The sequence below is a fragment of the Euleptes europaea genome, chromosome 11 (genome assembly GCF_029931775.1).
Source record: "Euleptes europaea isolate rEulEur1 chromosome 11, rEulEur1.hap1, whole genome shotgun sequence".
Classification (NCBI taxonomy): Eukaryota; Metazoa; Chordata; class Lepidosauria; order Squamata; family Sphaerodactylidae; genus Euleptes; species Euleptes europaea.
Genome location: NC_079322.1, coordinates 63525561 through 63550980, shown reverse-complemented (window position 1 = coordinate 63550980; position 25420 = coordinate 63525561). Strand labels below are relative to the sequence as shown.

The 25420-nt window shown below is 43.5% G+C and overlaps 1 protein-coding gene across 4 annotated transcripts in view; it reads left to right on the top strand.

Annotated features, from left to right (window-relative positions):
* Nucleotides 1-25420, top strand: part of PARD3 (par-3 family cell polarity regulator) — a 671910-nt gene that overhangs the window by 231013 nt on the left and 415477 nt on the right. For all 4 annotated transcript variants that reach the window (XM_056857249.1, XM_056857250.1, XM_056857248.1 and 1 more), the window contains one exon: nt 7869-8049. In XM_056857249.1, the coding sequence (XP_056713227.1) occupies nt 7869-8049 (181 nt within the window). The remainder of the gene's footprint in view (nt 1-7868; nt 8050-25420) is intronic.

Sequence of the window (25420 nt, the reverse complement as noted above, 5' to 3'; positions counted from 1 at the left end):
CATGATGTAAATGAATCTCTGCCAAGATTGCCACAGTGTAAGGCACAGCAGCAAACTAAGAGTTTTGGCTGGTGGCGCCTGACACAGATCTTTTGGCTTCAGCGCTGTTTGCCAATCTGACGAGCGCCTGTGGACCTATCCAACTTCTGAATTCCACCTGCTGCAGTGGCTGTATGCATGTCATCTGGAGTTTAAGCCTGTCAGACACTACTTAATTACACAAGTCTTGGCAATAACTCACTGCATTTGGCGCTGCATTCCTTGCCCAAATGTCGCTACCAGTACAGTGAGATGGTGATCCAAAAACAACACCCATGCGCTTTACCAGCATCGGGTTACAAAAGGGAGGCCCTGTGGCTCGATGTACACTGTTGGACTTCTGCCCTAGCCTAACCCTGCATGGGCGAGCCAGCTATAAAGTTAAACGAGTGCGTACTTCCTCATCAAATATGAATCCGGTTACTTCTTTTAAGATGAATTAGCACTAATATTTCAAAAGTTAAGCTTTTCCTCACAGTAGCCACCCAAAGGTCCTAAATTATTTAGGATTTAGACTTGAGATCCCACTATGTAGGCAGTGGATTAAAAGATATTTAGGAGCTGTTGACTTACCCTTTAATTGCTTTGTCAAAGTCAGGTTAGTTGTCATCCAAGGCTTCCAGGTAAATTTGGTCATTATGGTGATGACTCCCAGCTTTTATCTTCTTCTGCACCTATTTGAAGATTGCTGTTAAATGCTCCACACAGGTGCCTGAAGTAAGTAATGCATAAACCTTACTTTCCATAACATTGGGTATTTTGTTGGCACTGCATAACTGATAGCTTTCTGAGCATAAGGTGTGCTGAGAGAATAGATGGTTTTGTTGTGTGAACCAGCAACCTTTCACCCGGGTCCAGAATTCAGACCAAAGCCCCTTCAGATTCCAGGTGGACAAGGTGCATATTATTTAATAATAAGACTGAGAGCTTTTCCTTCCCACATTTTTATTTCTCCAGCCTTTGGTTCATTTCTGGGGGGTTGCACTCACCAACAAGCGGAGCTTTACTCATTAGTTTTATAAAAATCAAAGTTTATTTTAGTCTCAGCCGTGTCACAGGGTGTCTGTTGTGGGGAAGGGAAGGTGATTGTAAGCCGGATTGATTCTGCCTTAAGTGGCAGAGAAAGTCGGCATATAAAAACCAACTCTGCTTCTTCTCCTCCTTCTCCTCCTCCTTCTCCTCCTCCCCCTCCCCCTCCCCCTCCTCCTCACACTGTAAAGTAACTTACAGTCTTACAGCCAAAACAGGGCTGAATAAATGTGTGGAGTCCCTTGGCGCAGAGTGGTAAGCTGCGGTAGTGTTCACGGCCTGAGTTCAATCCCGACAGAAGTCGGTTTCAGGTAGCCGGCTCAAGGTTGACTCAGCCTTCCATCCTTCCGAGGTCGGTAAAATGAGTACCCAGCTTGCTGGGGGTAAAGGGAAGATGACTGGGGAAGGCACCGGCAAACCACCCCGTAAACAAAGTCTGCCTAGTAAACGTCGGGTTGTGACGTCACCCCATGGGTCAGGAATGACCCAGTGCTTGCACAGGGGACCTTTACCTTTTTTTACTTTCATACAACCGTGCATGCTATTATCATAAAAAAAGAAACAACGGAAGGAATACCACTAGTAAGGTAAAGGTCCCCTGTGCAAACACCGGGTCATTCCTGACCCATGGGGTGAAATACCACTAGTGGGGAGCCATTATTCAACTGGTGACAGGGTGTGGAAGGCGAAGGGGTTTACCTCTTCCCTGCCTGTTTTTTTTTCCTCCTGAATTTCTCTCTGCATTATTTGCCCTCATACTAATGGTAGTGATGGGTGTGTGAGGCTGGTTTCATAAAGCTGGCATATAAAGAGGGAAAAGACAGGCAAAGGAAGTGTTCATTGCAATAATTCAGTAGCTAAAACCCAGTCCCCCCCATTAAGACGCGTGGCTCGCTCTTTGAGGTCTGTTTCAGCCTCATAGTATTGCTAACCTACTTTGTGTAACCCCAATGTGTCAAAACGTTGTGTTGAAAGCAAAACATTCTGTCAGTGTCTCATAACTTTAAAAAAGCTTGTTCCTTTTACCCTCGGGATGTGGGGAGGGGAAGAAAGCGACTCCTCAAGGTGATTTTCCACTTGAATTTAAAGTTTGTTCAAAGAAGGGTTAGAAACAGCCGAGATATGGAAGATCAAAAAGGAAGCTTGAAATAAGAAATGCTAATTTTCAGAGGATGTTTCGATCAGTCAATAGGTACGGCAGGTTGTAGGCTAGCTACTTGGAGTGTAGAGAGATAACCGGAGGTGGTTTTTACGGTAATGGATGTTCTGCACATCAAGGAAGGTTTACCTATCAACCTTTATGGGAATGCATTGTAACTGGAGGGGTGGACTTCCTACACTTGGTGTCAGAAGGAGGGGAGAATCAAATCTGACGCTTCTCTTTCTGATTGCCTCGCGGTATTTTGCCGTCTTCGTAGAGAGGAAACGAAGCCTAATTGGTAAAAAGTCAGTTTTGCGCTGGAAATTGGCACTTGCCAATAGATCTGTTATGAACTACTGAATTATGAGAGTTAATTTGTTAGCGAAGAGGGTAGCAGATGGCTGTGCTTACCTACTCATGACCCAAAGAGAATGCTGCACCTTAAACAAAGGGGTGTTTGACAGGTTTCCGCAGATGAATCTTTTCCAGTCTTGTGCTACAGAGCCAGCATGGCGTTGTGTTCAAGAGCGGTGGTTTGGAGCGGTGGACTCTGATCTGGAGAACTGGGTTTGATTCCCTGCTCCTCCACATGAGCGGCGGAAGCTAATCTGGTGAACTGAATTTGTTTCCCCACTCCTCCACATGAAGCCAGCTGGGTGACCTTGGGCTAGTCACAGCTCTCTTTGAGGTCTCTCAGCCCCACCTTCCATCAAAGGGTGTCTATTGTGGGAAGGGGAAAGGAAGGTAATTGTAAACTGGTTTGATTCTGCCTTAAGTGGGAGAGAAAGTCGGCATATAAAAACCAACTCTTCTTCTTCTTCTACAGGCAAGGCAAAAGGAGTTGCTGTTAGATTGTTGTGTGCACTGTTAAAATAAGTAACCTCTTCTTTTTACAAGAGCTTTGAGTTCTTCTGTCATTCTGAGCTGACACAGTTATATCCTCACCATTTTCTACCCAATGCCTGGGAGGGTTCGCAAGCCACCTCCTATTGGGGGCTATTGCATCTCCCAGCCATGGAAAGCATGGCGATTCTGTGTTTAGGGTTGCCAACCTCCAGGTACTACTATTAAGCAAGGGCGTGTTGCATATAATAGCTGGCTAAATCTCCTGTTATTACACAGTATTTCAACATGCAGCCACATGTGGCTGCGTGTTGAAATACTGTGTGATAACAGGAGATTTAGCCAACCTCCAGGTACTAGCTGGAGATCTCCTGCCGTTACAACTGATATCCAGCCAATAGAGGTCAATTCACCTGGAGAAATTGCTGCTTTGGCAATTGCACTCGATGGCATTGAAGTCCCTCCCCTCCTCAAACCCCACACTCCCCAGGATCCACCCCAAAAACATCCCTCTGGTGGCAAAAAGGGACCTGGCAACCCTATTTGTGTTGGATGAAAAGGAGAAACAGGAAATGTAATGCAGTGGTGCTTCCGTTTCCTCTTCCCTCTGGATCTGTGTTGGGTCCAAAGCAGTTCCTATGTTAAGCTCACGTCAGTTGCATTGCTTTCTGCTGGACATAAATGCACATACTTATTGTGCTTGTATCTAACTTTCCTCAAAGTGGCGCATCAGGCCTTAAATAGAACAAGAAGCCATAGCTTTACTTATTGCTTTTCCTTGGTATTACCTCATAATAACAAGTGCTCCTTGGAGAGTTCTCTGGTTATAAAGTTGGCTTGACTCTATTGTCATGGACATTACACTGCAGTTCATTCTGGGAAATGCTTGCAAAATGTTTTACTGTTGCCATCATTAACTATAAGGGCTGTATTAGCTACATCGCCTCCAGTTTTTCCTCCCCTTACTCTGGGGATTCCCAAATGGTGATCTAGGGCTACCACTAGACTGTGGGAGCTGCCTTGGTGGTCTGTCAGGATAGCTGTGGGTGGTTAGACATTGTGGATTGGGGCATGCTACATCTGTGAGTGGTAGGTTCCAGTTCCTTGTTTTAGTAGCAGAATTTGATTGTCAATCTAGATCATTTATCATCTGACCATGGAATAGAAACAAAACATTGATAATTATCTGCTTAAATACTTTGCATGCACATGATGATTCTAAGGGTGTGTGTTTGTGAAATTATTTTATGCCGAAGTGAACAATTTTGCTAGTAAATTGCGTAGAATTGCAGTTGTTAATTCAGTGCAACATTCACATGGAGAAAACTTGTGTGTATTTTGCTGAACTCACAAGTTCCAACTGATCTCTCTCATTTGTGTGTGAACACTTCAGCTTAATTTGATAATGCTTGGCTTTCGCATAACATGTGGCTTGGACCAAGGTTTTATCAGTTTGCTGGAAACCTTGATGTGCTTGACCTTGTATCTTCCTTCCTGCTATTGGGTGGTGTATCCTGTAGTTTGCACAATGTGTTTTAACCTGCAGCACATTGGATTTGACAATTCTCTTTATCTCTAATAGCTCTGCAGGGTGAATAAGTTATGTGAAGGGTCTCAAGTGAGACAGTTTGAGATTTCTGCTAGAACAGAAAACGCATTGCTCTATGGCAATATGCTAGACCATCACACAGTATCCCTAAGTGAGTTAAGCTGGGAGGAGGGGAGGAATGGTTGGCCATTCTTCTGATATTGAGGTTGAGGCCTATTGTTGGCTCATAAATGGGGCCACCAAGAAGGGAGAACTAGGGAGACAAGTTTCTGGGTTCTCCAGTCACTCAGTAGCCAGTCAAGTGATGTAACTGGTTGGGTTGGGATAAGAGGCTGTCTCAGAGGGAATCTCCATCTGGAGGTCTGTGGTGACTCTCAACAACTCTGTTGTCAGCATTTGAGAGTTCTCATTCGGAGGTGGCGAGTCCCCACTTGAGCAAGTCGCAAGGTTGTACTACTGTCAAAGAGAATGAAGGAGGACAGCTTCTGCTCTGTCTCCTTAATTCATCAAAACACATGACAGGTCCATGCCTTGTGATTCTATATCTTGGGTCCATGGCTGCATCCACACATGGTGGAGCATTGTGCTATTATTGCACTATAACAATCATTCACCTCCTAGATTGTCTTGTGAACGGTTGCTCGAGCATAATATCTAAAGATGTATTGATGTTGCCCTTATAATGTCACAGTAAGTACGCTCAATTCTAATACTTTCTTCTCAAGCCTGGGCCAGCAGTTCTGTGCCCCCCTCCCCTTACTTTGTGATGGCAAGAATGGGTTTAAGGCACTTGTTTCATGATGCAATTAAAATGTAGTTACAGGAATCTATCAGTCAAGCTATAGTTACAGGAATCTGTGTTTTATGGCTGTTGTTCATTGTGCCTGGTTGGATGATCTGATCTCACACAAAAGCAGGAATCTCTCTCTTGAGGGTTGGTTAATGAAGTTGTATTAGAGATGCACACCGTTAAGGGTATATTAAAATATGTCTGTAGGAGATTATAGTAGCACTTGTGATGTTTGGAGATGACTTCATACCTTTTTGTATGGGCATTATCACCTGTTTGTTTCTGATAGCTGTGTTTTGTTTTCTGTAGATATCTCTTTTCATGGGTAAGAACCCTGCCAGTCTTGCTTAAAGATGTGAGGGCCAAGGGAAAGTGGAAACAAACCAAGGGAGAAATATTTTTGTTTGTTTCAATGTATTATTTTTCTTTTCCTGAAGTTTAAAATGGAGAATTTGGAAGTGTTAGGATTTATTTTTTTAAACAGAGCTTAGAGATGAATACAATACTTTTAAAAGCAGTGCTTTAAAAAAGCGATCTCCTTTCCTCCAAAAGCTGCTTCTAAAGGTTAGCAGACCCTCCAGAACGGCACATAATGCTGTGTGGGGCATGGAGCCAAGGGGTATTTGGATGGCAGCCATTATTTTAAGCCAAGTTCATAAAGCTGCTTTTCTGGTTTGCTTGTTGCAGTGTTGATCATTTCTATGTGCAGCTCCTCTCCCCCTCCTCCCCCCTGGATTTTCTGAATAGACTTAATCTAAACTTGGTGTGCTAGTTTGCAAATCCCTTTATAATGGTGACTATGGGTTGAATCTCACAGATATGTTTGCATTAGCAGTGGCATGTGCCTATGGCAGAAGGAGCCTTCCATAAATGTCCGAAAGAAGGTTCCTTTTGTTGGAAGAAAGTACTTCCAGTAGTGGAATGGTTTTGTGGAATCCAACCCTATATTTGTAAGATCCAGCGTGGTGTAGTGGTTAAGAGCGGTGGACTCTAATCTGGATTTGATCCCCCACTCTTCCATGTGAGCAGCTGACTCTAATCTGGTGAACCAGGTTGGTTTCCCCACTCCTACACATGAAGCCTGCTGAGTGACCTTGGGCTAGGCACAGTTCTCTCTGAACTCTCTCAGCCTCACCTACCTTACAAGGTGTCTGTTGTGGGGAGAGAAAGGGATGGAGTTTGCAAGCTGGTCTGAGACTCCTTAAAGGTAGAGAAAATCAGGGTATAAAAACCAACTCCTCCTTCTTCTAATGATTCTCTGAATAAAATGAAGACACTGATACTCGTGAATTTCATGAAATACTTAACCATTTCATTTTTATGGGCTAAGTTATACATGATCAATTTTATGTACTTTAAGGCGATATTGCATAAGTTTCCATTTCCTTTCAAATTTCCACTTTCTTCCCCCACCCATGGCTTTAGAATTTTTTGTCTCTGTTCTTGGATGCTTCCATACACAATTTCAGCTGTCGCAGTTATTGCCTGGCATTTGGAAGAATAGGATAAATTATTTGCTCTAAAAAACACTTCCTGAGTTACCTTTGCCAAATCACTGTGGCATTCTCGTTTCTCTCCTAGATGAAAACGATAATTTCACAGCCCTACCTTGTGGGAATGTTCTAACAACATTCACCACAGAGTTAAGATAACAAAGGCGTTCCTTGTGTACATGAAAGTCTCAATTGGCTTCCCTTATCTTTGCAAAAAAATGTGCTGTATTCCACTATGGATATGTTTTGGTTAGGATGTTTAGAAGGGTCATGCTCTTGGATCCCTTTTGGAGATGGCACGAAATGGGATGAGTTGCTCCAGTAGTTTCCCCCGTGCTGGCAGGAGAATGCCAAAGACTTTCACAAGTGAATAACCTTTAGATTATGGCTAACAGCTGCGCAGATGATGCATCTCTCAAGGGGCCAGGCATCAGCTGGAGAGTTGTGAGCCATGACTCAGCAGCAACCAACATGGGTAGGAGTCTTTAGGCACGGGTGCAGTTTTGGGAAGAGCAGCAACCATGCTAGCGTGTGCTTATCCAAACGCAGTCTCAGGTCCTTCAGGATGGGCAAAACATCTCAGGATTTCTGAGGGGTGGGGGGATTTACCATGCCCAGATATGTCCCATGTTCCATACTAGTGCAGTCACATGAACACATGAAGCTGTCTTATACTGAACCAGACCCTTGGTCCATCAAAGTCAGTATTGTCTACTCAGACTGGCAGCGGCTCTCCAGGGTCTCAGGCAGGGGTCTTTCGCATCACCTACCTGCCTAGTCCCTTTAACTGCTGGGAATTGAACCTGGGACCTTCTGCATGCCAAGCAGATGCTCTACCACTGAGCCATGGCCCCAACTCTTGCATCAAAAATGTTCCATGCGACAAATGACCCTTACCTTCTGCGTTTTGTACCACTGACTCATGAAGATGCCTTTGAGCATTGCTTCTTCCTCTAACCATATTATCCATTTGCTGTTCCACAGCTCGTAGCTGTCTTCGATGAGCAAGACCCGCACCATGGAGGAGATGGTACCAGCGCCAGCTCCACTGGCACCCAGAGCCCTGAGATCTTTGGCAGCGAGCTGGGCACCGCTGCGGGGTCAGCCTTCCAGCCTTACCAAGCGACGAGTGAAATTGAGGTCACACCTTCAGTCCTACGCACAAGTAAGTAAAAGCTCTCTGTGCCTCTCCACATTTCATCTTCATTTACTCAGATGCCAGCCTCTGTTACCCTTTCATGCTACTGGGAATATGATTCATTATGTGTCTTTATCGAACGCTGATTAAAGTTCAGAGGCAGGGTAGATATTTGAAGCAGCAAGCAAATAAGCGTGTGCCTTTCTATTTTTAATATCTCAGCTCTGAGCTGTTTTAAATACTCACAGAATCTTTTGGCATCACTCGTGTGTTGCCTCATCAATTCTAAAGTACCCGAGCATGCAGGTTTATAATACAGTTTCCAGGTTGTCGTTTCCAGTGTGGCAGTTCTGACCTGGTAAACTAAGAGGAAAAATGGATGAAAAATTGGTTTATAAGTAGCGGGTGCTTTGAGCTGCACAGTTCTACCAATCTTGTGGAAGTTTCTTTCATCACAGTGCAGGTTAGACATCATCAAATGATACACTTAGCTTCTCTCCCTCCTGCTGCCTTACAAATAATAAAAAGAGAAGAGTGAGCTTCCTATCATAAAACCTTTGCAGATTTTTGGCTAAGAGCTTGAAGTAGCAAAAATTGAATGTGAGAGTAAGGAACTGTCACCCAAAAATGCCCTCATTGTGTTCTTTCCCCCTCCCTTTTCCAAAGTAACTTGCCCCGTGTCCGGACATCATGATGCTATGCTTTTCTCTGCCCCTGCCTCTGGAGGCAGAGGGAGCAAAAAAACAAAGAACACACACACACACACACACACACCAGTGCATGTTACAGATTGACTTAAAGGAATGTGCTTAGTCTACCTGAAAAGGACATTTGGAGGAAGCTTCATAACTTAAAGCACTCCTGAATTACAGGGTTTTTTTGGGGGGGAAGAATAAGATTACCTTACAGGGCTTGTGTCTGTGTTCCATCCAAGTCACAGAATCCTAGTACTCTTGCAGTGATGATCTGGGCTTGAATGTCTTCATAGTGAACAAGTGTGGCCAGCATATCATCTGGGCACCAATCCTCAGTCTTCACAATGGCCAGCCTAATTTAGTGAACTGAAATAGTTTTGAGCTTCCCCAAAAGTAGCAAAGGCAAGAAAACAAAACTAACTGGAAGAAACCCGCCCATGCTTCAGAAATGTGGCCAGACTGATCAATGGAAAAGGAAGAGTGAATGCAGTGTATACTTCAAGGTCACCAAGGGAGTGACTTTTGGGGATGTAACCACCCCGCCCCCCAAAGGACAGACTTAGTGTTTACAAAAACACACATCAGAAAAGCTAGCTTTATAAATCGACATTCCAGAGAGTAAAGCAAGAGAGATATTTCAATAAGCAAAGCATGCTGTGTCATCCAAGTCCTTCTTGGAGATAAGACAATTGTGTTGAATCAGACCAATGTCCCGTTAGTCTATCTTTCTGTTTCCAGCAATGGCCAAACAAATGCCTGTGGAAGCTTCCTTCTTGTGGCATGGATCGCACTGGTTGATGGTTTTCAGAATGGTAGTTCATGGTCCTGCCTCATAGCAGGAAGCCCAGGGACGTTTTTGTTATCCCTTCGGAGTGTCCGGTTTTCGTAAAGTAGAGTTTGCTGCATCTGCACCTCCACGGGGAGTCCAGCCTTCCCCATTTAATATTCTAGTTGTAGGGCATTGAGGACATCTGATTGAAGATGCTAACTTAGGCAGTGCATTTGCATGACATCTACGCTCAAAGAAGATGTGAAATATTTTGGCACAGATATCCTAGCGAATCAAAAGCAATGTTCTGTGTACTACTTAAAAGAATTCCTTTCCCTTTCTTACCAGAATACTTTTTGTTCTTCAGGGTGCTGCACCCTCTGGGTAATTAAAGCCATGCCAGCAATGTTATTTGACATTAAAGCGAACTGATTTCAAATACCTGATTTAAATATACTTTGAAAATCGGAATAATATCCCTATTGTATTTCCTTTTTAACTTGTGAAGTGAAGCATGGCATACAAATGGTATTCTCAGGATTTCAAATAATTACCTTTTCTACTGTTCAGCTTCCATTCAGCTCATAAAACCCATCCAGTGTGTGGTGTTAGCTGCAGATCCTGATTATTACATGTTGACAAGATCATATATCTATTAATTAGATTGGAGATGGGATGCAAAATTGCTGTAATTATTGTAATTTCCCAGCTAATTGTAGGGTTGGTGGTGAATATTTTACTTCTACCAAATGAAAAACAGTATTCCATCTGAAATTGTTTGGTAGCAGTCGTAGATATTTCTCTCTGGTGCTTTGTAATCCCCCCCCCCCCATCTACCAAATGGGCTGCCTCTTTTGACAATACAGCTCATATAGTAAAACTGAACATTTTCATGCTGCTGTTCACATGCGTCCGGGGGTGGGGGTGGGGGTAACGGTGCAGCCTCTGTTCCGACGCACTGTCTAAGCATATTAAGCCAAAGCCTGAACTGCCTGCTGAAGATTTTCATCTTCCTTTGTTCGGGTTGCCACGATACCCCGCCTTTTTTTGTTTGTATATAAATCGGACCACCTTCCCCAGAAAGGAAAAGGTTAGCTAGATCAGTTCCAGCTGAGAAACTAATATTCATCTGAACTGCCATTCTACCCCTCCTGCGTGCAAACATATAAGCACGGGCTCTCTGCAGTAATCATGTATGGTGTTCATGGAGGGGGTGGCTTAGATTGGATCTTCGCAGCTAAGGAGGAATAATACTGGGCAGCAAACAAGCCCTTTGTGTTATTCTGTACTGAGGTTGTGGAAACCAGACGTTTAAGTGGCCGGTGTGGTTTGGTTTCGTTCTGTTTTTAAAAATTGGCTTTTTAAAAAAAGCTGCTTATCTCCGCAGTTTGTCAATTTTTTTCTTTAAGGGTGGCTATCCGAACTAGATTTTCTGCTGCTGTATTTCACGATGTGCGTTAGATTTTAAAAGGAATCATAACTATGCTATACAAAGTAGATTTTTAAATTTTATTTTGGTTAAGTTGGATGTCTGCATGCTTCAGAGAAGCGTGCAAGAGATTGCTGGAGAAGATAGGTTGAGGCAAACTGATCTTTATTCCCTGCTGAAATATATAAACTGGAGGCACAGGTGAAAATTGCCAAACCTAATGAGCAATTTGGCAGATAAGGCAGGATGTCAGGCAATGACAGTTCAGCTGTGGCAGCGGGGTCTGAGATCCAACTTGTTGATTTCACAGGACTGGGCTTAAATACTGTAAATAAAATCCTCAATCGCTTGTCGTCAGATAATGCACATGAGCTATTTTTCTTTGTGTCATTCAACTTTAATTTAAAAGCCTTTAAAACGTGTTCAAAGTTCTTGAACAGTATCGTGCTATTAGTCTTAAACAGGTATTGTACTAATCCTGAAATAACTGCATTGTTTGCCCTATTACGTGCCTACAGTGTGGCCTTCTGGTAATGTTTGTTTGGTATACAGTTGGTTTTCAGGAACCATTTTGGAATGGTCATGTTTTCATGATTATGTATGGTGCGTAGCAACTGCCTACATACCTACAGACTTTCATAGGCTTTTGGGATTCAGATTAGGTTTCTCTAATGTTCCTCTGCTCTGCAGTCATACTGTGCTGCCTATTGCTCACAACAGTCCAGTCCAACCAATAAAACTGCATTCTGGTTGGAATGTCTTGGCTGTCTGAAAGGTTAATAAGCCAAAGTCCCAGTTCATCATTCTGTGGGTGTGATGGTAGTGGTAGTAGTCCCCATCTCTGAACACGCTAGGCTTGGACCAAAGATGACATCTACCAGGCTTTGTGTTTGAACTCCTAGATACCATTCTCCTTCCACTGCATCAGGCCAAGTTCCTCCTTGGCTTTTTTCATGCCCTTCTGCCAGACTCTATACATAAACTTTCAAATTGATCTTGGTCTGACTTGGTTTCCTTTCCTCACCTCTCCAGACTACATCTTTGAGATAATAAAAGGTAACTACAGGTTTTTTAAAAAATTTAGTATAGTAAGGAACCTTTATACCCACAGTAGACAAGTAGACCTTTGAATGTCAGTGCTAGGAGGCAACATCAAGAAAGGCTTTGACCTCTATGTTGACTGCTGTCCCTCTCGAAGAACTAGTTGGCCACTGTGTGAAACATGACGTTGGACTAGATTGAGTTCTGATCTGATCCAGTAGGGTTGCTGTGAAATTCTTATGTTCTTAGTTCCAAAATTAAGCATCCCTGTTAACACTCAAAAATGCACTTGTGAGATCATGTATTCCAGTGTTCCTCCACATCATTATTATCCTGTAGGTGGAACACTTACAAACAGGAACTGGGTCGTGTAGACCTTCATGTCTCCAAAGTAGGCTTTGAGTTCATCTGGCATGGTAAAGGAATTGAGAAAAAGGGGTTGTCATTACATATATGACGACAGGGGGATTCCTAGGCTTGGTGAGCTCTCTTGTCTCCTTTCTTCTCTCCTCATGTAGTTAACTTATTAGATTTCCAGTTCTTTGCAATGCCATTCTGTTGATGTTGTTGTTACATCTGAACCAGGAACCATGGTTTGTTCTCTTGAACCATGGTTTGTTCTCTTCATTATAAACCCATAATTTGGTGTCTTTGTAGTGAAGACAGCAAATCATGGTTTGTGGCTTAGATGCAGTGATGACTGCCATTTGCCACAGAAGCAGAAACGTTTAATTAAAGCACTGTGCATGGGTGTGTGTGTCTTGATACTGCAAACAAATTCTCAGGTATATAGTTTATTGTTGTTGTTCACCTAAACCATAGCTACGTTGATGCCTGCTATTGAGATTTCTTTTTTCTTGAGGGAGTTCTTATCTCCATTGAGCAGGCCGCTTGAAATTCCTACAGAGGTCTTTCCCCTGCACACAACCACCTACTAGTTGGGTCCAGGCAGTGTCCTGAGTAGAGCTGTGTTTTTCTGCACTTGCAAGCCTGATATGGGGTGTGTGCGTGTGCGCTGTTTGTGGTGGTGTGCAAAAGTCAGCATGGTGTAGCGGTTTAGAGGGGCGGACTTTAAACTGGTGAACCAGGTTGGTTGCCCCACTCCTACATATGAAGTTAGCTGGGTGACCTTGGTCTAGTCACAGCTCTCTTAGAGCTCTCTCAGCCCCACCTACCTCACAAGGTGTCTGTTGTGGGGGAGGAAGGGAAGGAGATTGTAAGCCAGTTTGATTCTCCTTGAAAGGTAGAGAATGTCAGCATAAAAAACAATCTCTCCTCCTCCTCCTCTTCCTCTTAATTCCAAGCAGCTTCCATGAGCTCCATGGGAAGTAGCTCTGGGACATTTGCCTGAGGGGTGTCGACGAAGCTGAAAGGGACCACCCACAGCCTGCTGCCCATGTTGTTCTCTTTCATTCACAAGCAGATGTCATTCCCTGGAGACCAGAGAAGCGTGAGTAGGTGGGCCGAGTGTTCTCATCAGTGGGTACACCCTCTGCTGCTGTCTCATCGAGGGAGCGTTGAAGCAGATAACGAATGAGAGCTGGAGCACCGATATTCCACCCCACCCCATCCTAAGCTGGTGTAGGAGTATTTTTGAGTGAGCCAGGCATCAAAAGCACTGCCTTGTCCCCCCAAACATAGGGATTGACAAACTGCATTCAGATTACATAACAGAAACCTTCCCCAGAAACGTGGCCTTTAATTCCCTCGGTCCATATACTTTTTCATCGTAAATCCAGTTTTCGTTTAAAATAAAACCCGTCTTCTCTTTTCTACCGCCCCATGCCAGCTATCTGGATTTTATTCTAGCTGGCCTCCGCTGTGAATGATTTTGTCAGCAAAAAGCCCAGCAGATTTTTTTTTAAAAAAAAACATCCTTCCTTCTTCTGCAGCCCTTGATAAGGATCTCTTTGTTTATCTCTCAGGACTGTATTTATTTTTCATTTCCCTCCAACGTGAGAAATTGCTTTTCAATCCCATTTTGGGTTTCTGTTCTGGCTCTTTCCCCAAGCTGGGGAATCTTTTCTAAGAGAGAAATCCCTATCCATCTAGAAGCTGGGGAGGGGGGGGGGGAATTGAGTACAGCAACTTTCTCTCTGTTTGTGTGATATTTGTGACAGAGATGAGTTCATGCAGACCTTGCCTTTCTGTGCGTTTTTAGTGGTGTGCTGAATGTTATGTGGTAGATTTGTGACAAGTGCTCGCGAGATATAATTTTAAATGATAAAAAGCAGCAGGAGCAATGCTCAATTTGGATAGGGGCCATGGCTTGAGGGATAAAGATTAACACACACTCTCTTCCTGATACAGATCCCCCCCAATTGCTATTAGCCCCTAAATTGTTCTTGTTAGGAAAATGGCACATGTTTGTGTGCCGTCAAGTCCCAGCTGACTTATGGCAACCCAGTAGGGTTTTCAAGGCAAGAGATGTTTGGGGGTGGTTTGCCACTGCCTGTCCTCATGTGGGCTGAGAGAGTTCTGAGAGGACTGTGACTGGCCCAAGGTCACCCAGTAGGCTTTATGTGGAGGAGTGGGGTATTGAACCCGATCTTAACCACTACACCACGCTGGGACAGGCATATTTCCCTCTCTCTGCCTTTTCTAAAGTCCCCTTTTCAAATCAGACCCTCCCCACAAAATGTTACTTTGCAGCATAAACGTTTATTTTATTCATTTAAAATATTTATGTTCTGACTTACCTCCTTAGACAATTTACCCTTTTATTTTGCCTGGATTAAGTTCCAGTTTGTTCGCCCTCAGCCACTTGGACGCAGCCTGAAGACGTTGGCCCAGACTTTCACAGCTGCTTTTGTAGGCTTAGACAATGAGATATAAAGCTGTGTGTCACCTGCATATTGGTGACAATCTACATCAAAGCTCCTAATGATCCTGGCCAAAGGTTTAACATACACACAGTTTGTTGCAGAACCTGGCTGGAGAATTCTGGTTGTCATACGTTCAGCACCTTTATCTCCAACAAAGCTTCATTACCAAGTGGTAGGGGAGGGGCTATGGCTCAGTGGTAGAGCATCTGCTTGGCATGCAGAAGGTCCAAGGTTTAATTCCCCGCATCTCCAGTTAAAGGGACTAGGCAAGTAGGTGATGTGAAAAACCTCTTCCTGAGACCCTGGAGAGCCACTGCCGGTCTGAGCAGACAATACTGACTTTGATGGACCAAGGGTCTGATTCAGGATAAGGTGGCTTCATGTGTTCAAGTGATGGTATTACTGACTGACCTGCTGGCCCGATGACTCAGTGGATGTTGAAGTGGATCAGGTGTTTGCCCACTAGCCCCAGAGTTTTAATATGGTATGTTGAGTACATTCTGGGATGCCAGTAGTATCAGAGATGTCCAGAAGATCTGACTGGCGCCCCTTGGGTACTTTGGTTATGACTACAAACATATCCTAGAGTGCTCTGCGGTGCTGTGAAGTTATGTGGCTGGACACGTCTGTGTGGAATGGTCTTCCAGAAGGTAGAAAGTTTGAAAACTACTGATTTAAGCCAAGGACATCATCTACTTTATGCCATCCGTATGACATAGCGAGTTAACATGACATGGGGTTTGTGATACTATTCCAGAAGCATTTGCAATGTATATTCACACCTGTGAACCTTATCACCTGGAAGGACGTCCAGTTTCAAACTGGGGCATTGTCTGAAAAATTCCGTATGAGCTTCTAGTATGCACATAAGTTAAGGGAGATTTCATCACGTTGTTTTCTGTTGCTACCTACATGCACTCCTTAAGAACACTTAATGAAATAGTAATCAAGTTAAATAATTACATACATATTGAAAAAAGGCCCCATGCATGTCTCTGGCCTCCTGATGGTAATACAAAATAAAAGAATGTCTCATCAATATTTTAAATCCTTCCCTAGATATCTTTGAGCTTTTCAGAATTCGCTTCAAGTGGATTCTTGCTGCTTGACATGCTTCATAAACAATTTCGCAAGTGATGTTTATATCTTTTTTTATTAATGTAAGTTATTTTAACCATTTTTCCAAAAGGCACTTTCTTCAAAGCTGCTAGCAAGTTTAAAAAAAAACCAAGAACAACTTTTAAAGGGTAAAATCAGAACAAAATTACAATAAAAATACCCACAGCATACTAATGGCCAATACCAAGCACTGAATGCCAATGGATGAACATCACACAAAACATTTGGGGAAAGTGCAGCTTTACCAAACATGTGCTAGAAGAAAAACGGTCTTTGCATAATGCCTAAATCACAATAATGAATGCCCCAGGTGGACCTTATCAAATCAAACTATTCATTACAGACAAAGGCCAGCATAAAATGTAAAATATACATAAAATAAACATCCTATATTAAAATTATACAACTTCCACTTACAGCATCTCATCTGTACCAGTTAGTCTGAAGGTCTTTGTTCTTCATAAGTGTCTTCCGTTTCCAGCAGACATAGGAGCAAAATGTTGCTACAGAATATGAGATATAGCTCACCCTATCTTCCAATAGATATTCTACCAAGGAGGTCCCAGAGGTGTGAGAGTGTACAAATCGAGATAGGAGGGGGTGATTAAATGATTTCTGGCATCATTATAATGTTCGCAATGAAGCAAAATTTGTGCTAGCTTTTCTACCATATCCATGGAGCAAAAACATGTGCGTGTCTCCCTTGGGCAGTGAAGAAACCTTCCTGAGAGTACAGCAGATGGAAGGGCATCAAATCGGGCCCTAGAAAAGGCCCATCTTAATGTTGGGGAAGTAATTGAGGTGCAGGTGGACCTTATGAGAAGGAGTATTTCAGAGGTGTAATGGCACAATTTGAAATGTCCATAATTTTGGTGATCACCTGTCTCATGTCAAGTGGCAGGCAGAACCCAATGAAGGACTTCTAAGGTAGATCTCCATGAATTGGCTGGTTAGTAAGGAACTAGCCAAGGAGCCTTCGGGTTCTCTGGGGCCAGACCATTTAGATCTATATCAGTATTTCAAATCATACACTAGGGTTGCCAGCCTCCAGGTGGTAGCTGGAGATCTCTTGGGATTGCAACTGATCTCCAGGTGACAGAGGTCCGTTCACCTGGAGAAAATGGCCACTTTGAAAGGTGGATTCTATGGGATTATACCCAATCGAAGTCCCTTCCCTCCCCAAATACTATCCTCCTCAGGGCCTGCCTCAAAAATCTCCAGGTATTTCCCAATCCAGAGCTGACAGCCTTCTCGTACACAGAGTCGAGCTACAAGACAATGGTCCTTTATGCATGGTCACTTTAACCTCCTTTATTCCCTGTTTCAACCAGGTTCAAATGTTTCTGTATGCATGTTACCTCATTCCTTGTTGGCTCAACCCTGTTTCAATGCAAAATGAACCTGGCTTTTCCCATTCCTCTTCTGGCCCAAAATAAACCATTCATCCTGGCTCATTCCAGAATCACTGAGCGAGCGTACAATTTTTCGGGTAGAGCTTCGCCCCACCCTTTTCCAAACCCCTCTTCAAGGCAGCATCCAGATAGCCAAACAGGGGAAGCACAGAAGATTGGCTTCTCTCACAGCCAATCATGAAGCAGTGTGTAAAGAGGCAGGGATTCAACTGCTTCCTGCTGCCTCGGAGCTCTTTCTGAGCAAAAGAGGCTTTTTTAAAACGAGGCTTGGATTTCTCCCCCCTCCCGTCTTTCAGATTGCTCTGTTTTTTGTTCCTAAAATGCTTTTTTATGTGGCAGTTGGGTCTGGGGGGAAGGGAATCTTCTCTCAGGGTAAGTACTGTGAAGTCAGCCAATTACAGAGCAGCATTTAAAGGGGTGGGGCTTGATTTGAACTTGGGAGACTGCTTTTCTGTATTCATGCCTCCATTAGCATTCAGTTTCGTCCCTGATCATTCCAGCCAATGCATACAGTTTCGCCCAACCTGGGTTACTTTGATCCTGGCTGAAACGGGGAATAAAGGAGGTTAAAGCGACCATGAATAAATGACCAATATCTCAGTACAGTAATAGTATGTTCATTGTGGTATGTTTTTGTTAGCAACCTTGCTGCCTTGTTTTGTATTAATGGAAGAGGTTTTCAAAGGCGATTACCATAGAGTGTGTTAAAGTAATTGAAACTTGAAGTGACCAATGCATTGCTAATAGTGGCAAGATCATTTCTTTCTAGGGAAGAATTCAGCTGCCAGCCATATTTGGTGAAAGGTGGTGCAAACCATGGAAGCTATGCTGGCATCCAGATAAGACTGGATCTAAGAACGGCCCCAAGCTGTGAACATGATCCTAAAGGGAGGGCCATCAGTATTTTTCCTCCTGGTCCTGAACACAGGGAGGTATGCAGCAAACCCCCTGCTATTTGCGTTTTAATGCCCCTGGAGGCTGAGGAGCCGCCTGACCAATCCAAAAGGGCCTAACAAGAAAACCCACAACATGGTTTCAGTTTTCATGTTATTTGCCTGCCTGTTTGACTAACACCCTAGCCTCAGTGTAGATTCTGACATCCATATACGTAAAAGATGAAGAAAATGCTTTACTCCATCCACCTTTCAGACCTACACCACTAGTTCATTTACAGCCCATTCCTGAGGGGGAGGGCTACTGAGGTCCCCCCCCCCGAATCCGAAACCTTGCCCTTACCCGTGCAACCGCTCCATTGGGTTGCAGGGGGATACGCCACCTCAAAAGGTGTATCTCCAGGTAAGGGCAAAGGGGGTGTTCATGGGCCGAAAGGGCTTAGGAAGCTGCCTAAAGATGGCTCTTTCCCTGGCCTGGCGCGGGAATGCCCTGGGAACGCCCCCAGGAGGATGGTGCACTAAAGTGTGCCATCCGGGCACCTGCGGAGGGTGTGTGTGTGCCCCCGCTGGCATCCGTGCCACCCTGAGCAGCGTAAGCGGTACAGGCACTGGTGCAGAGGGCCCAGACGCCGTCGCAGCCTGTTCCTGGCCTCCTAAGGACTTTCGGCTGGGGAATAAGATGTTATTGCCACTCCCAAGATGTTATTGCCACTCCCAAGATGTTATTGCCACTGATAATTAACTGCAAACCAATCCTAAATCTGTGCTAAGTGGTGTTAGTTATTTTCTAAGGATTTCCCCCCACAGGCTTTGAATTCATTGTGAAAGTCTGTTTCAAAAGTTTAATATGAATTGTCATCACTTCACTCCTGAGCCTTAATCCCAAATAACATACACAAGACAACGTAAGGTGTGAAAACCACAACCTCATTTTGATGAGTGCTGGCAGAATTTGTATTTCTATATGTGGGTCAGGTATACTATTAAATTCTTAGACTCTTGAGCTTGATATATGTATTGAATTAAACAGCTTTAACTGCCAGAGTACATGATTGAGCATCCTGAATGAGAAAATATATGATTTGCAATCCTCTCTGCGTGTCAAAGTAGAACTGCAATATTCTGGGTGTTGGGTTTTGTGTTCTTTATCTGGGAATTAGCCTTTTCCTTCCATTTAGCAGGATTATATAGTTTTGTGTATTTTCTCCTATCAGATTTAGTACAGTTTATATTGGGTTGGATTGGGATGCTTGGAGCCTGATGAATTAACTGTAAAAATGCTAACTTCGGCAGTGTAAATAAGAACATAAGAAAGGCCCTGCTGGATCAGACCAAGGCCCATCAAGTCCAGCAGTCCGTTCACACAGTGGCCAACCAGGTGCCTCCAGGAAGCCACAAACAAGACGACTGCAGCAGCACCATCCTGCCTGTGTTCCACCGCACCCAATATATTAGGCATGCTCTTCTGATACTAGAGAGAATAGGTATGCAGCATGACTAGTATCCATTCTAACTAATAGCCATGAATACCCCTTTCCTCCATGAACATGTCCACTCCCCTCTTAAAGCCCTCCAAGCTGGCAGCCATCACCACATCCTGGGGCGGGGAGTTCCACAATTTAACTATGTGTTGTGTGAAAAAATACTTTCTTGTATCAGTTTTGAATCTCTCACCCTCCAGCTTCAGCAGATGACCCCGCGTTCCAGTATTATGGGAGAGGGAGAAAAACGTCTCCCTGTCCACTCTCTCCATACCATGCATAATTTTATAGACCTCTATCATGTCTCCCCTTATAAAATAATTTGTATCCAAATGGTTCCTTATTAAAAGAAGCTGCTGCCATTTTAATAGGAGGAAATTTATTTACATTACTGAGAGAAGTTTATGAATGACTGCTGTGGTTCAGACGGTCAGTTTAAAACAGCAACAAGACAAAGAGGCTTGAGTACCTCACCAGGGAGTAGTATATGGTGGAGGCTGACCCTGGAATAAAAGGGGTCTTCAGGGTAAATAGACATCATGAAGGGCTAATAAGTTAGGTCCTAAGAAGGAGGAATAAGGTATTCACTAAGGTCCCTCTTTGGCACCGGCGGGAGGTTTTGGGGGTGAAGCCTGAGGAGGGTGGGGTTTGGGGAGGAGAGGGACTTCAATGCCATAGAGTCCAATTGCCAAAGCGGCCATTTTCTCCAGGGGAACTGATTTCTATCAGCTGGAGATCAGTTGTAATAGGAGGAGATCTCCAGCTAGTACCTGGAGGTTGGCAACCCAATACAGAATTGCCTGGCAAGAGTGGCCTGAAAACAGAATCCCTCCCACCTTTCACAGCCTCTCACTAGCAATCTCCTTGACCATATGCTTGGCCCCTAGTCTGCTCAGGAAAAACCATGCTTAGAGTGGTCGAAGATTTCTGAGGAGGATTGTGTGCCCTTGCAGAGCTACAGACTAGTGTTTAAGGGATTAGAGATGCTGTGAGGCTTTGTCAGTAGTTGGGAGCTGCAGGCCAGGATAGCAGCCAGGCTTCTGTGAGGTGTTGAACCCACCATTTGCCAAGTCAACTTAGGACTGAGTGATTATCTGCGGGCAAATAGTGGTTTCACAAATTAGGCATAGTGTTAATAAGCCACGGCATTGCATTATGTCTGAACTGACCCAGTAGTTGGTGAGATTTACCATGACTTTGGATAATTGTTTGAACAAGTAACAAGTTTCACAATGGCATGTGCTGGAGTAAGTAATTACCCAGGAAAACTCATGCTCTTTCAATAAAATCATTTCAGATAAGGGGAGAGCCAGCATGGTGTAATGGTTAAGAGAGGTGATTTGTAGCAGTGGACTCTAATCTGGAGGACTGGGTTTGATTCCCCATTCCTCCACGTGAGCGGCAGAGGCTAATCTGGTGAACCGGACTGGTTTCCCCACTCCTCCACATGAAGCCTGCTGGGTGACCTTGGGCTAGTCACAGCTCTCTCAGCCCCACCTACCTCAGGGTGTCTGTTGTGGGGAGGGGAGGGGAAAGTGATTGTAAGCTGGTTTGATTCTTCCTTAAGTGGCAGAAAAAGTCAGCATATCAAAACCAACTCTTCTTCTTCTCTTCTTTTTCTTCTTCTTCAGTTAGTCTTAGAGACGCAACTAGTTTATTTTAGTAAGTGTTCAAGCAGTAACATTTGCATGTATATATATTCTAAAATGGGATAATTACACGCAGTGTTTTAATTTATGCTGTAATTGTCCTAGATTTGCATTGCCTACAAGAAAAATAAATTTTATATCTATTTAGGGTTTTACTAAACTCCGTTCTGGTTTATTTGTCACATATGTTTTTTAATTATGGCTTGTAGAGAAAAACTTGGACCAAAAGTCCATCAATTTTACTTCAATTGTGGCATATGTATATAGTGTTTTATAGCTCTTTTTAATACAATTTTTGCATGCTCATATTTAAGGGGAGAGCTGTAGTAATGAGGCAGTTGCCCTGAGCCTTACATGAAGAAAATGCCATGTAAAAAAGTACTATGTTTTAGTGCTTGACATTATCAAATCCTGTTCCTTTCGAGGCAGTCACTGTGGTAAATGAAAATGCACACTGGGACCATGATTTCATGTCCAAGGTATTTTTTAAGGTAATATACATAGCTATTTCTTTGGAGCTGAGAAAAAAAAAAGATGTACAAACATACAGCGTGTAGGGGAAAAAAAAGGAAGAGAGGCCTGAAATGACAATACAGTGACTGGGCCTGATAGAAAGTTTTGTTTTTTTTAAAAAGGATTTGGACTTGAGGGATAGTTGCTTTTATATACCATTATTGACTCAAAGATGAACCAGGAATCTTCTTACTATTATCTCCAGAATGAGGTTCAAACAAGAATTGCGAGAGGAAATCTCTGTTCCTTTTTTTCTGTCACTATTATGTTTTTCTCCAGAGCGTTAATATATATAATGTTGTAGAAGCAGTGTAAGAATTTGTTTTGCCTAGCATTGATTCAGGAATTTAAGCAGCTACAGGGTTATTCTAAATTAGATTGATTGACTACAAAAATATTCTCAGCCCGTTAAATCATATTGCAGGAAGCGTCTGTTGCAGAGATAGAAAAGGCCTCTCTATCAGCGAAGAATCAAGTCCTATCATGAGTAGGGTTGCCAAGCACAGTGAGAGTCTTGAAGGGGGGGGGGACATGGGTGGCTGCCACCAGGTGATGGTGTGATGTCACACCTGGGGAAAACCTAGAACTGGTGTCACACCTCTCTAGGAATCACTGGGAACTCTGTGGTTAAATCATAGCATTTCCATTGATTCCTAGAGCAGACTGCCGTAACTTCCAGGTTTTCCTGGATAAAAAGGACAGAGGCTGGGGATTAGAAAAAGCCAGATTGAGTCCCAATAGGGAAGGGCGTGGAGCAATCTCCCATTAAGTAGAAGGGCTTATGGGGGGCCAAGGAAGAAGGCTGGAGGGATCCACACTGCGGGAACACTGGAGCACACTTAGACCTCTCCTACACACATTCTGAGGCCGGGGAAGCCATCTAGGGTAGGACTGGCGCTGTGGCAGAGGACAGGCAAGTGGGACCCACCAAGGAAAAGCCCCACCAGGAGGTGATACAGGAGAAAATGAGATCCCCTTCAAGTCCATGTAAGTTCCACACTGTACAACTGGGCCCAGCCTGGAAACCACAGCATGTAACTGGACCATCGTTTTCCTGGGTAGAAACTGCTAGCTGTAAGGAAAGAGGAAAAACTAAAGATGGGACAGCAGATAAAAGTAGGTTGGCTTGTGGGTGGGAATGAGAGGAGGAGGCAGGAAAAGGGGAGCTGCTGTGAGGGCTTTCAGGGAAAGGAAAGAGAAATGGCAGTGGGGGAAATGAGATGCCCCCCACAAGTCCTTGCGAGTTCCTGCTTGTACCCATATGTTTCTGGACAATTCAGTGTGTACACACAAACTAGGGTTGCCAGATACACACTGCTTTTATATACCATGTGATCTCCTGCTCCCAGCTCCTGTTGCCCACCATGGCTCTATTGATAGGTGGGAGAAAATAAAGTAAAAAAGAGCTGTCATCATGACGGCATTATGTCAACTGCATGAGAACCCAGAAGTGATGTCATGCCTCTCTATGTATTATTGAATTTCTACCCAGCAGGTACCTGGCAATTGTAGAGTGTTTAGACATTGAATTGTCTAAAAATATATGGGTATCCTCTGGACTAATCATACCTCTTCTAGTAACATACTACTTATGCTTGTTAAAGGGACAACTTCCATAACTTTTTAAAAAGTTACTCTTTGATTCATCTTGACAACATTGCCGCTGTTGCCAGGACGATAAAATTGTTATTGAAATCTGAAATGGCACCCCTGAAATGTTGGTTTCTTTAAGCATATGACGTGTTCTTAGTTTTATGTAAGCACTTTAGAATTTCATTTGGAGTGAATAATCGCAAAAATGCAGAACCAAAGTATAAATGAAGAAATGCTCCAAGAAAATGGATGCATTGAGCTGGAAATGCAAATGTTTGAAAACCTGGCTGTGCTTGAAGGGTTGTGGTTAACCACTTGAAGAATAGTTGAACTCCATGCTGTACAATGTTGGCAATCAATATGAATGACCACATTTTTTAGTACTGAATACTCGTTTCACTATCTCATTAACTTGTCTCTAGATCATCATTATTTGCAGTAGACATGCAAGCAATCATCCCTGAGTGTGAATAAGACTTGGAAGATCTCAATTTGTTCACCAATGAGCCCCAAGCACTGAGAGAGGCAAAATGTCATATTTATTTTTTTGTGACTCACTCGTTTCAGTTCTAATTGGGAGTGTCCCTGTACATGACATGAAAAATTGTAGCCAGCAGTTGCGGAAAAGCAAGGGAGGAGGGGAACACACACTGGTTTATGAGTACGTGTCATCGCCTAATAAATACTAATGCTCTCTCGTTGGACTCGTCGAATAGAAAAATAACATAGATGTAATTGGTATTGGAGAACTAGAACAGCAGACTTTGGGGCTGTCATTGTGATGCTGAGGCTGCGGAGCTGTTTTGCTCCGTTATTGAGTTTAGTTTCTCCATGCTGCAATGAATAAAAAATAGTGGCTAACAGTTACTTTGGTCAGCCAGCCAAATCCTGTTGGATGTACTGCTGAAGATACGTAGCAAGCCAGTCCCAGTAAATGTTAGAGGTTGGCTCTGTTGCAGTAAGTGCCAGTTTTTCTTCTGGCTTCACTTTGTTTCCTACCAGTGACATTTTGTAAAGTTTGGAGGTGTGGCACAGACCCACTGTTTTGGGTTTCTTGCTTGTGGTTTGTGCAGACATGATGCCATGGGAGGGGCTGTGGCTGAGTGAAAGAGGCTTTGTTGTGCATGCAGAAAGTCCCAGGTTCAATCCCCAGCATCTCCAGTTTAAAAGGACCAGGCAGTAGGTGATGTGAAAGACCTCTGCCTGAGACCCTGGAGAGCCACTGCTGAGTAGGCAATACTGACCTGGATGGACCAATTGTCTGATTTGATATAAGGCATCTTCATGTGTTCATGTATGTTGCATTGTGAACAATCCCTGTGTGTTTATGGGATGCTCAACCCCATGCACACTCAGTTAGTGACTGACTTCCTATTTAGTGCAAACTGTAGCTTGTTTTTTGTTGAATCAGCAAATTAGAAGCTGGTTTGCAATGCTGATTTGGAAGGAAAACACAGATTGTTGTTTGTCCCAAATTGGAAGTTGCTAGTTGTGCAAGGGCAGGAAGAAGAACATATATATGTACTGGGCTTGTTCAGGTAGCAACAAACCAGGTTTTGGCCTTAATATCTGAACCCCCCTTTCTTTACTTTCTCATTTTGAGGCAAGACTAGAATGATATATGTCTTTAGGAAGCCAAGTATGGATAAACAGTATTCCCATTTAATGAGTCATGCAGGACACTCTTGTAGGAGATTGAATTCTGCCATACATGAGACTACTCAAATTAAAAAAACAAAACAAATTGTAGCAATCTGAGGTACATTAAGTTGAAAGACTGTGAATGGCACAATATCACCCCGTGTGTTTCATGGCGGGGGAGGGATTTGAACCTGGGTCTCCCCAGTTGCAGTCTGACACTTTGTCTACTGTGCAATACTGGCAAAACATGTAAAAATAAATCCTGTCCAATATACCAATTAAGTAGTTAGCACAGCGGGTCGTGCCTTGTGTGCAATTCCGTTGCTTATCTCAATGTG